The 13537-nt window shown below is 33.2% G+C and overlaps 1 protein-coding gene and 1 long non-coding RNA gene across 8 annotated transcripts in view; one reads left to right on the top strand and one right to left on the bottom strand.

Annotated features, from left to right (window-relative positions):
* Positions 1–13372, top strand: part of LOC113823578 (uncharacterized) — a 13860-nt gene extending 488 nt beyond the window's left edge. Inside the window, exons 1-4 of one of the 6 annotated variants that reach the window (XR_011398237.1) lie at positions 1–30; positions 9476–9568; positions 11542–11691; positions 12876–13372. The exon at positions 1–30 is cut by the window's left edge and continues 148 nt beyond it. This is a non-coding gene — a long non-coding RNA (uncharacterized lncRNA). Of the gene's footprint in view, positions 31–56; positions 684–9475; positions 9642–11541; positions 11692–12875 lie in introns of those variants that run through there. The other 5 variants (XR_011398240.1, XR_011398239.1, XR_011398238.1 and 2 more) reach the window with 5 other exon arrangements.
* On the bottom strand, positions 1131–12989 carry LOC113823576 (uncharacterized). Of its 2 annotated transcripts, none has more exons than XM_027376256.2 (11): positions 12846–12989; positions 11934–12103; positions 11451–11676; positions 10870–11046; positions 10048–10265; positions 8340–8512; positions 7853–7962; positions 7483–7598; positions 5546–5977; positions 4227–4569; positions 1131–3975 (listed from the first exon to the last, which is right to left on the bottom strand). In XM_027376256.2, the coding sequence occupies exons 1-11, from the start codon at positions 12987–12989 to the stop codon at positions 3853–3855; spliced, it is 2232 nt and encodes a 743-aa protein (XP_027232057.2). In that variant the 3' UTR covers positions 1131–3852. The 2 variants fall into 2 exon arrangements, with proteins under 2 accessions (XP_027232057.2, XP_027232060.2); XM_027376259.2 differs by having other exon boundaries at positions 8340–8497.
* Positions 13373–13537: the final 165 nt, after the last annotated feature.

Below are 13537 nucleotides of genomic sequence, written 5' to 3'. Positions count from 1 at the left end.
ATACCACAACATGAAGGAACCTGAACACTGGTAAGAATAAATAATGTGCTATCGTAGTCTACATCAAACTCACGTAGAAAAAGTGAGCTTCATCGACAAAAAGCGTTTTTTTTTTATTTATTTATAGATATGGCAGGAAGATTCCGTTAACTAGCGTGACTGTGCAGTGTGTTCTATTTTGTGAAGACCTAGGAAGCCTGGGCAAAGATCCGAGGTAGGAGTTGAATTCTAAGATGAGAGGAGAGCCCTTGCATTCAAAACCAATATACAACCTTTTAATGTATCTGCGTCAAGTTCTACAGATCAGTGCAGACATTGGTATATTTACCTACACCATTTTTAGTAAGATAGGATAATGTTCTCAAATGTCTTTCCATAAGTTATATTAAGTGATGAATTTGGGGCATTTACTATGCTGATTGTTTCTCTGAGAAATGGACAAGTTAGCAGTAATATGAAAGTCAAGACATTTGTGTAGTTTTTTTTACATTTCCTCAGGAAGTGTCATAGATAATGTATGCAACCACTTCAGTATTTAGACTAACACTGTGCAGCAAAGTAATTTTCTGGGTTGTTATACCAACACCGTCAGCAATAACCTGCAAGTCTATGTAATATGTTGCAAATAAAATATGGAAGCCTCTGCCTCTCACAGTAATACATGCAAAGATTTTCATTGTAAGGTATGTGGAGTTTTAGGATCAAATAACTTTGTATGAGCTTGATGTAATGTGAAGTCTGTTATCATTTTATAAAATCAAATTCTGTAACAGCTTGTAGCTTTTTAATATAGAATGCCTAACTCAAAAGCTTATTGCACTTTTTTTTTCCTTTCTACCTAAACTTTATTGACTTGTAGTTCTTCCAAGAGATTGTCATAGTGGTTTTGGATGATTCTGTGTTTTCATCATGGTGATCTACACAAATTTTGACAATCTTTTGTAAATCTTTCTTTTCTCATACAAAGAACGGAAATATTTCTGATCTAGTATTGGTAATCAATGACTGCAAAGAAAATCAGATTTTCTTTTATTTAATAAAAATAAAGTCATAGATATTGAATATAATAATCTCAACATAAGTGTAAAATATGTAATAAATAAATTAAAAAAGGGAAATAAGTAGCATAATTGTATAACAAATTTTAATATTCATTACCTAAATTTCATATGTAAAACAGAGTGCCATATGTAATACATGTTTGGCAATATATAAAAAAAAAAACATAAGTATTATAAAAAAGGGTTTATTCAAATACAACTCAATTCCATAAAGAATGATGGCACAAATGAATTATTACCCAAATTCTGTCATGAACAATTCATGATTTTTTTCCCCCCTTTTAGTAACCATACTCCCTCCTTCATGAATTTGTTAAGGCTTATTAATATAAAGATACAAAAAAATCAGATGAATAATTACAGATCTAGAGTACAACGAGACAATATCAAATAAAGAATCAGAGATCTAGAGTATAGCCTGCCGGCCATTAATGTCAAAACAACAGCGATCATACAGGACGGGTCCCCAACCAGATCTCAGTGTAAACGACACTGTTATTATGAGATTGATGTGTGAAAAGAGAGAGACAGAAAAAAATGTAAATATATGAGACATCAGTAATATCAAGAAGGTACATAAAATAAATTACAATAGTGAAATGGTAAATAGATATATATATAACTTAATGCATAATATCAGATCATTATCTATGAATGATGACCAAAGAAAGAGATCTTATTTTATTTGTCATAGAGTAATATCAAAACTGGTAAAAATCGAAAATTGGTTAATTTTCAGAGGTCCAGGAATAGGGTTAAAGTATAAGAAAGGCTATAATTCTTTAACAGAATTCAAAATCATAAGAAATTACAAATGAAATAAATGCAAATGCACTACAAAACTATAGCACGCACTCGTACTAGATTGTTCCCCCGTAGCTGGTCAATAAAACATTTGATTTTACACTTATTGCATGGCCGTATAAAATCCAGCACCATAACTATCTTCATGACATATACTTAAAAATAAAGTTGCACAAACCAGCTATAACTACATTAATGAATAATAATAATAATAATAATAATAATAATAATAATAATAATAATAATAAAAACTTTTACCAATTACACTGCGGAAGACTATTAAGGAACACGAGCCTATTGCACTGATAACTGAACACAGTGTATCCCCTTTATAATTATGATAAAAACCCACAACTAATATGTGAGCTGATTGTCTCCTAGTGGTGTTCATAATATATATATCACAAGCCTCATTTTATGACATAGCATCATATACTTGATTGATACAACTAAAAATATACATCTCTGTGTACAATTCCAGTTTGGTGACTGTTCAACAAAAGAAGAATACATATTTAATTTGCTTGTTTTCTTGAAGGTGTTGTTTTTATTAAATGTCTTGAAGTTTTAATCTAATATTAAGACTACTAATTGGTTAACTAACTAATTTTTCTATCCAATTATAGACTAATTGCAAGTATCCCACATACCTGTTCTCGTGAATCTATTGCACTTCAGTTACAATCTTTTAAAAATCACAGATTCTTTCGTATCTAATTCCAGCTACATACTTTTATATTTTCTATGTATATAATATATAATTAAATCTTCATTTTGAATGTTAAAGGAAACATTAAAAGATTTTTCCATACAGTAAAAAGTTATTTTTTGTTTTCTTTAAATCTATATATTTTTTTCTTTTTAGTTATTATCTTTTAATGCTTCACCACTTACTGTTTATCAAACTTTATCAGTTGCTAAAGTCCTAACAGATTTCTAAAAGAAATGTTTGCCTACTAATTCTTTAGATAAAAACCTACATCATTCTTTATTTTATACTTCACAATTCAGCATACAATGTTAAGAATGATTTTTTTTTATCACACTATAACCTAACAGTATAAAAAGGTATTGTTCATTACAAATAAAGTTATATGTTACAAATCCATACTAACAAGAGAAGTGTAGAGTAACAATAGCATCAGTACTTCATTTATGTTTTGCTAATATTATGATTTGCATGTTGTACTTGTCAGGTTAATTTTAACAAAATTTAAATCAGAAATTACGGCAAAAAAGGAGCTTTTTTTTTTTTTTTTTTTTACTTGTGTGATTATGAAGACTGCATTTACTTCACACTAATCAAATAGCATCTGGTTAAACCTATGAATGAATAATTAAACATACTATTTATGCATCTATAACTACATGCTTAGTAACATTTTTTTTTTTTTTAGATCAAAATCCTACCTAAGGAAAACTTCAGTCACTCTCAACATAAATTAAAACATCTAAGGAAACATAAATAAAGATCTTTTTTCACTTCAATTATAAGGTTTTCAATAAATGAGAAATTCATTAATGATAAAATTCAAGTGAGCCAAATTGAGCACATCACATATCACATTTTTCTTGTGTGCTTAAATTCTACATTAAACCATATTTCTAGATGCCTTGCAAAAGCAGTCATTCATAAACTGTTCTCTCTCCCATTCAGGTCTTAGATGTTAAAAAAATAAAATAATAATAATAATAATAATAATAATAATAATAATAAAAATTATAATACACAGCCATGAGAAAGACAATATATCTGTATTCGAGACAGTTAACCCTCGTCTCACCTTCATATATCACTTAGCTCGTGTATATATCACATCCTTTCCATGTGTGTCTACATCTTAAATTAATCCAAGTGTTTAGCTCCTTCACAAAAGTAAGTAATTTATAAACTGAGCCATCTCTTATTCAGTCCTTGCACTTGGAAAAAATATGTGTAATCATGAGAAAGACAAATGTACACAAAGCCCTTCACCTCTTACAGTTACTAGTATTCGAGACTATTAGACTCTTGTCCTGTCTTCCTCCTTTTCCCTTCATACTTCTTTTTGTTCACAAAACTCTCAATCCTCTGCAGGGGCTGTATCAAGCTGGGGTCTGAATCATACACCTGCAATTGGAGGGAGAATTCTGATTAGTATTCGAGTTCATCAAATGCAGAAAATGACATGAATGGGAGTGGAGAACTACTTAGCACAATATATGCATTTAAATAAACCCCTTGCAAAGTAAAGTTATTAAATTTTTTTTTGTACTTTTTCTCTAGTATCAACACTTTGATTTGAATATTAATATAATTAGCTGATACTATTAATATTGCATGAGTTTCATTTTTAAAAAGTTTTATCACATAGACAATACCTGCAGGAACTTCTTTACGTCGTTGATCTTGGACAGAGTCTCCTTTGTGGAAGGGAAAGAGAGCTGTCTTTTAATGGAATGGCGAGATTCGCTTTCAAGACCCTCGGCCTCTTCTCCCTTCAGTTCTATGTGGCCCGTCTGGCACTTCTCTATCACAGCATCACATGATTTGCTCGTGTGCAACTGAGAGCCGGCTTCCCCCTCCTCGCTCATTGCAATATCAGCATCACCGTTTTCACTGCTGTTCGGATCTGGGTTTTCTTTCGGATGGTCGACCGTATCAAAGGCAGGCGCTCCCGGGAAAATTGGTGGGCACACAGGTACTGATATGACTTCTTGATCCCTGTTATAGGAAGAAAATTATTGTTATCTACTATGCCATATCTAATTTATGTTATTTTTAAATTTTCTTAACTATCTTCCAAAGAGAAAAGCTGTAATATACATATTTTATCATAACTTAATGGCTGAAACCAATGTCATAGGATACCACTTTATTCACTGACGCAAAAGCTCTGGTCATTTTGTCCTTCTGATTTTTTTGTGATAAAAATCTGTTATCAATATCATTATCATTATTACTTTCATAATTATAACTATTAAAAATGTCATTATCATTACTACCTTTTCTTTCTTACCATTATTTCCATAAGCATCATCATTATTATCATTAACTTCTTTATACTGAAAACTATTGCGATGTGATTATGTAATAAAACTTTCAGAAGATGAAATAATCAGGTCGGTCTCAAAACAAAATTACCATTATATTGAACATTTTGGCCTAATGGTTCCATAGATATATAGAGATAGACAAACAGATAAATATGTATAAATATTAGTCCAAATAAAAATATAATAAGAAGTAGTATATAGAGCATGGAGGAAGACTGCTGTGTCGCCTATTTTTTGCGAATAAAAATATATGTATTACATGTGACCCAATGCCAAGAAAGAGAAAATAATGGTTAACTCATTCAAGACAGAATTTTCCTAAATTGGGAAGTGGGTAATGATGCCGTCTAATTTGGTATTCGGCGGTACTGTGGGTCCTGTTTTCATCCCGATTAATAAAGAGCAAATTACAAAATGTTCCAAGTTTATGAAGCAACATAAGTTATCCTAAATTGAAAAGTCTATTTCTGGGACATCTAACAGGAAATATTCCATTTTAAGAAAAACACTTAAGATTTCTTGTAGTAAAAAAAATAAATAAATAAATAATAATGTAAGGATAATAGGAATGATTTGTATAATCCTTATTACCATCAACATCATCATCTTCCTCACATCACAACAAGTGAATTCTGTTTACTTACTCGGTAAAAACATTTTCTTGTGATTCCGATGGATCAGGTGTCGTTCCCCTTGATCCCTGTACCTGTTCGCTGAAAGATCGGTTAAAGGCTTCGTTGTGGAGAAAATGGCTTGACTGAATGTAGGCAGTTGGGTCTGGTGGTAGACTGCTACGCCTGTTTCCGCTGAGCCGACGGACTCTTGGATGCATAGCCATGTTCTCATGGCCATATAAGGGTTCCAATTCGTCAAGACTCCTCTCAGAGCTATTACTGGCGCCGCTCCAGTTCCGGTGTCTGATCCTGTTGCGTTCATGTGCATGTATAAAGAGTCGTTCGGGTGTGCCTCCCTTGTATAAACCTGTTGGCCTCATGGCTGTTGAACAAGGTACTGGTGAGGGGGTTCCTGCAGACTCCATGAGAACATCGGACAATGGCTGCATGCACAATTCGCCTCTGAAGTGAATGGAGAAGAAAAAAAATCTTTTAAGTTCCTGTAACCAAAAAGTTTTACTTACACTAAACATAATGAAAACTCAGTTAATTCATGAACATGAGCTGTTCTTTCCAGTACCACTATTTCTACTATTATTAATATAGTCTTAGAGGCATCTTACTTACGTAAATACCAGATATTTCAGAGAAAATTTGTCTGATGAAAGCCTTACTTAGAAGCGGGTATTGCTATTCAAATGGAAAATCAGCACATCACCTTCAATTGAAAAGCAGTCTTCCGTGTAAGCATTAAAAGAAAAAAATACATAATAAACACTAAAGCATATTTAGTACAGTAACAACTACTAGCCTTTATCACTAATATTGCTAACAACACTAAAATCAAAACCTAAGAAATATTAAAACACTGAAAATCAACATATAAACACTTAACAATTACAGACATGACAAAAGACATCTCTTAAGAAAGTTTTTCGTCCTAATACCCATGTCCATGCTTACTTTCAATAAACAGGAAACATTCTTAGTGTGTTTTGGCTGTCGTAAATTTGTGAATGTTGTGTGCTTCACCAACAGACTCCAATATGAGCCCCTGAGCCAGAGAGACTCCCATCCTACTATCCATTTCATATACCTTGGGTCCCCTGGTATTCTATGTAAGCCTTTCTGGATGCCCAATGCTCAATTTACCTTGACTCTATCATTTCATTTATCTTCAACTGCATTAAATTAACATCTTGCTTGGAGACTATAAGTCCTATTGAAGATGATTAGTTTTTCCCAAAAATTAAAACCAAATTACTTTTTTAATTTGAGATATTTTATTAACAGTAACTATCCATATCTCAAATATGCGTGAATTGTGAGAATCAGTAATCAGCAAAAGTAAAGAAGAGTTAGCAAAATATACTCAATTTTTGAAATGGAAAACCTGAATGCATTATAGACAGCTGGATAGTTAAACGTACTGTCGCCCAAGCACATTCCAGTTGAATACAAAATCCCTCCTGGCTACAGCATTTTCTTGGCTGTCTGGTAATGAGTTTCAGTACATATACTTAAGTAATAAACAGAATTCACTGTGACAAATGCTGAAAAAAGTATGAATAAAATAGAATATTTGCAACTGTGCAAGAGATGTTTTAAAACATTTTGCTAAGATATAATCAAAATGCATCAAATACATCTCTTATGCTTAGATTTTTTTTTTTTTTAACAGACTCAACTGAGGAGATATCTTTGATAGTGTATTTTGACCCTCATTTCAATGGTTACCTTCACAGAAACAACTTATTAGTAAGTATAATAATATTAGACATAAACAAAAACGTACAAACAGAAGCAAACATAACAGACATTAAGAGACAACAAATCAAATACTAATATGTAGAAACACTAAAAGATTAACTTTAGAAAAAAAGAAAGGAAAAAAGCTCCTAACACTTTTATTAAGGGAAAATCACATAATATTCACTCACAAAGCAAATAATCAAAATTTTACATACAAATTATCTGGTCTCTGTGGGTTGAAGTAGAAGTGTCGGTCGAAGGCTCGCTGGACGAATTCACACACCTGCTTGCTCCCATCATCTGAATAATTCTGACGAACTCGCCTTGATACCTGTACGCAGACACAGAATATTCTTTAGAGCATGTTTCTATTATACCTACATTGGGTTAAGTAGGCTTTTACATAATAAATTGTAAGCCTTCTTAAATATCAGCAATATCAATTAAAAATATTAAAACCAAAACATTAGCACAAAGCCTAATTTCATATCCACTTCCAATTAAATAAAGCCCTTTTTTTCTTGGTAAAACAACCGAACAGAATTTTGAGCTGAAAATTACACGCTTTGAAGCGTAATAACTCACCATCTTCATCAGAGACTCCAACTCCATTTTATGCGCATGTTTCATAAAGACCTGACATATTGCTTCCATCAGCCAAGACCCTCGCTCAGGATGACGGAAGGATACAAACCCTATACAAAGGGGGGGAGGGGAGATTGGGTGAATGGGTGGATCTTTTAATTGCAAAGCTGAATCTTAAATGGATATGATGATGAAAATGACAACAATGACGATGATATTGTTAACAGTAATGATAACATTATGATAAAAATAGTAATAAACATAATTTAGTATAATTCATAATAAAGATGCAAACAAGAAATATTGCACATAGGGTCTTTGTACAGCATGTAACAGAAAAAACAACTCTGTGCTTCTCTATAGAAGCGGAAAAGCAGTATCAATCCTAGTCTACTGATAATAATGATAAGAAGTATGACAGACATAACCAATACACTTTAATCAGAATACCACAAATTGATTTACAACAAACATTCACATCACTTACCTTCAACTGTAGAAAATGCAATATACATATCAGTGTAAGTTGGGTCCTTTTCAACAATAGCTTCGCTAACAAATGATGCATCCATTTCTAAATTTTGCTGTCGTACATTTGACACCAGCTGTGGACCTGCCGCCACTCCTACGTCTGGCGCTGCACCCCTGTTGCAATTAGGACTAAAATACATCAATGAAGAAATATATACATTTTTCCTCTTCATTTCTCAGTTCACCCATCAACACTGCTAACATGCTAAGAACCAGAGTATATGTTTTTGCAAAACATATACTCCCTATGTTTTGCATAGGTTTTGCATACAGAACAGGGAGACAGAGCAAACTGTTTTCACCCCAGCAATGCTGTGGGGTGAACCTGGAAGTGAAGGGGACCAACTTTAAATGTTCAAGCACTTTTCATTCCAGGACCATAAAAGATCACCTGTTCTGCTGGAACACCTTAAGTAGTACAACAATTCAGGAATACTCCTTTGACTATCAGCCGGTTTGTTAAAATTGTGCGAGGCCCGACCCAATGAATTTTCCTAAATACAGACGCAGAAATAAATGTATATAAGTCTATATATCTGATAGATATACATTTAAGTATCTATTTGCCCAGTTGATATGCATGTCTAGACTGATAAATATGCATTTATTTCTTTATTTATGCATGGCAAGTATACGAATATCGTCTGGGTCGGGCCTCCCACAATTCTAACAAACCGGCCGTATGTCACTCCGCACCTTCTAAATTTCTAATGCATTACAGTCTACCAATAGAACTTTGCTTGGAGACCATACTTGCAGATAAATATAAGTAAAATAGGCTAGGGACTGCATCAAACTTTTCAATGCAAATCATGGCTATCATAAATCTACGAATCAAAATTCTGTTCTGTTTCTTTGTGTGCATGATCAATGTGGAAAATGGGGTTTGTGATTCATTTGGTTAAGTTACTACTTTATTATTATTTTTTTTTTATTATAGTTACTTTTTAAACAGGTGAGTTCAATACAGTTATTTTTACTACTTCAGTCTGGGGCTGCATGTGAAAATGGACGGAAGATTTTTGCCTACGAAGATGTATATCAATTAAAGGACTGATGCATTTTAATTCTATTTTTTTTTTCTTGTTTCAGATTTCATAAAAACCTAAAAATGGTTAGCATGAATCAAGAAACATGTGTACGACCGTTTAGGATGCACACCTTAGAGCTGGCTGCCCAAGCATGGCAAGTATCACTGAAAACCTGCATTTGGCTTCGGCTCATCATGGCAAGCGTAGATGCACACTAACCACAATGGGTTAATACATAATTGTTACTCTCCTTATCATCTTAATTTTGTATAAATTACTCATTTGGAACAGCAGCCACCTTGTCAACTTGCTAGACCCATAAACAGATTCTGTTCTTCACTTTTCTATATAAATACACATTTTTAATGTCTATGGTAAAAAAGAACTTAAATCTTTGTAAATTACCAAGTTATCTTGTTTTTGCTATAAGCCTCTCTGCTTTAGAAAATCCTGCAGCAAATGCTATACGTCACAGTTCTTAGACTGAGAAACTGGTCACGGAAATAGCAAAACATGGAAAAGTCTTTCACATTACATACATAGTATATTAAAAAGTTGTCAATCTCATACCAACCAATAACAAGCAACAGAAATTATTCAGCCTTCATAGGAGTTAATACAATGATAACATACCTACAATACTGGAAGATAAAGATCTTGGGTTTGCCCTTCAAAGCAGGACACTCTCTGTTACTAAATCTTTCGACCACTTCATTCACACTTAGATAAAGGTTGTCTGAAGTGAAAAAGGACTTCTCGTCTCTGCCGTGGCTCATTATGATTACGATGCAAGAGTCGACAGAGTTTAGTTCTTCATTAGATCTAAATTCTCGTATAGCTTTGATGGTCTCCTGGAATAAAAAAAGATATGTGAATTTGTATAAAATGTACTTATTTTGCTCCACATAAACCAAGGCTGTGTAAAAAAAGGTATTTTATCATCAATAAAATGACCATTCCAGAGTGGATTCTCAAAATACTCAGCATATATCTATTCAATAATAATATTTTTGATATAGATTTACATGTAAAGGAATTGGTATTTTGTTCTCAAACAGAAAATTTACGAGTAGTTCCTGATTAGCCGAGGTAATGCAGAGGGCCCTATATTACTCTCTATAAAACAGTCGATTCTTCCACCTTGGATCCAATACTTACTGTACCATCCCATACTTTCAAAAAATTATAAAACCATTTTTGGACTTTCTTTACAATTACTGATGATGAGGCAAAACACATTTCTTTATGATTTAGAATTCCCAAAAATATGTATCCTTCTGTAGAAATTGTGCAGGTACTTGCAGCCCATCCATGGGGGGGTTACTAAAAGTATGAAATCTACTTGCAAAATGAACAACAAAAAGATCGCTCTGTTTAATTTCCCAAAAGATGCAATTAAAAAAGAAAAGAAAAGAAAAAAAATAAGCCAGTATCAAGGAAACAAAATTAACTTACATATTTTGTCATATTGATATGTTGCTTTGGTATCTTGTATCCCATTTGGGTAAAGAGAAGTGAAAGATTTTTCACATCAATTTCTGATCCCCTGCGGCAGGGATGTGCCCCATCTCGGAAGTCCTTGTAATTTGCGAGGAAGACCAAGCCACGAGGTTTGCTCAAATTCTTGTACAACTGCAAAGACATATACATACATGTGCAGCATATGATAAAAATAACATGTTTGTGTATTTTCACAAAAATATATATATGAATATATAAATATATGTATAAATATACATATATATACATGTATTACACACACACACACACACGCTCGCACACACACACGCTCACACACACACACACACACACACACACACACACACACACACACACACACACACACACACACACACACACACACACATAAACACACACACACACACACACATAAACACACACACACGCACAGACACACGCACAGACACACGCACAGACACAGACACACACACACAAATATATGTATACGTATACAAATATGTATATCTGTATATATGTATATATCCCACACTTAATAGAAATAAAAATATACTAACATCTGCCTCGTCGAGATGGGCTCCACCAACCTCCGTGCTCTGAACTACTACTATTCTTAGAGGTTCATCGGGGTTGTTGTTTTCCTCGCAGCTGTCGTAGCCGTAAGAGCCAGGTCTCGAGCGGGGCTGGTCTGGCCGAGGGCGACGGAGGAAGGGCAAGGCTTCTGCACCACCAGAGGGGGCGTGCGGGAGGCGCTGAAGCTTTTCGAACTCACTGCTGCTACCCCTACCAATTTTCAATGTAAGTAATAGTGGATTAAAGCTCAATAATGTACATTTTTTCATAAATAGGTGAAAATTAAGTTCAGGTTTTTAAAATAAATGCATGCATATATGTAACAATAACTTTTATATCTAAAAAATAAAATACCTGTATCTATTAAGAACTGTATAGATAATAAACAAATAAATAAATAAATATATAAATATTCCCACATCATTTTTTCTTGACCATCATCCTTTTAAAGAACCAGCCAGTCATACCTCCGTGTTCCTTCATGCTGCTCGTAATATTCTCTGTCTATCTGCTTCACCATTTCATGCAAGTTGAACTGCATCAACACCTTCAAAAAAACCTGCAGTGTCCTCTCTCGGCCATTTGCAAGGAGGGCGACCAAGTGCCTGACCATGTTGGTTTGGGTCGACTCCATGTGCTGTGAAAAATATAAAATGCATTTTTCCGAGAAATTAAAAGTAACTTAAAGGGACCCATAAAGTGGAGGAAATTAGTCACAGAATTAAGGGACTCTTAATAATTAAAAAAGACCAGTCTGGAAAACAAAAGGGAATTTATCCAAGAAATTAAAAAATTATTTGTCTAGGAAAATAGAGGGAATTTGTCCTTGAGGTTAAAGGGGATTTATCTGGGCCATTTCAAGGACTTTGTCTGAAAAAAATAAAGGGAGAGGGAGAGGAGAGAACCTGAAGATGAAAATCAGTGTCAAGCTCCTCCTATTGTAGAGTAATATTCCTTCACTATTGCTTTAAATTTATAATACAGGAACCATACTCTTTCTTTAGATTTAACTTAATGTAACAGAAATACCTGCAGTGATACATGTGAATGGATTATTTAATGGATAAAATATACCTCTATCTACAGTAAAACAACTAGCTAATAACACAAGTAATTATAATTCCTTACTTTATATAAATTACTGTTTTATGGCACTGCATAATTCAGATATCTGAATATCATCATTGGGCAAAATATATGGCCAAAAAATTAAAGTGCCAGAAAGCTGTATTTTGTGTTAAGATAAGATATACATACGATGCTGGAATTTAGGACTAAGAACTCCCTAAAGCAGATGCTATATATTGCAGTTGTCACTCTAGAACAGTCGCAAACATTACAAACACAGAATACGAAAAGGTAATCTGTTTCACACTCACTAATAACATATCTGCATGTTCTGTCGACAGGACTTGGCATTCCCTGAGTTCGTAGACAACATCTTGAGCCTTCCCTGAAGATGCCAGTGTTTTTGCGATGTACTCCTGGTTCTTGGTAAATATGGCTTTATCTCTCTCATCCATATTGTCGCTTTTTTATTTTCAAGTCTGTGGATAAAAGAAAATGAAAAAAAATAGAGTTATAGTGTGGAGGGCAGGCATATTTAAAACTTCACATTGATTCTCCTCCCTCTCTCACTGCTCTTTTAATTCCATTAAATATCTCCTGTCTGACTTAAATTTGGAACAGATTGCCATCAGAGATTGTAAATTCTCTGACTCTTGATAAATTTAAAAGATCAGCTAACGTGTTTTTCTTACGTAAATAGCAGACTTTCTATTCTTTCATCCTTTCTTAGCTGTATATTGACCTGCACTGACACCTTTTGTGGTATAAATCTCGACTTTTTTAGTGTTGCTCTTTATATAGCTTACTAAAATAATAATAATAATAATAATAATAATAATAATAATAATAATAATAATAATAATAATAATAATAATAATAATAATAATAATAATAATAATAATAATAATAATAATAATGATAATAATAATAATAATAAATCCCTATTTATTTACATTTTTTTCTTATAATCCTTAAAAGCATTTAAAAAGTTAGAACAGGTCTA

The sequence above is a fragment of the Penaeus vannamei genome, chromosome 39, assembly GCF_042767895.1.
Source record: "Penaeus vannamei isolate JL-2024 chromosome 39, ASM4276789v1, whole genome shotgun sequence".
Classification (NCBI taxonomy): domain Eukaryota; kingdom Metazoa; phylum Arthropoda; class Malacostraca; order Decapoda; family Penaeidae; genus Penaeus; species Penaeus vannamei.
Note: the sequence above shows the minus strand (reverse complement) of the source record. Positions and strands in the feature narration are given on the sequence as shown.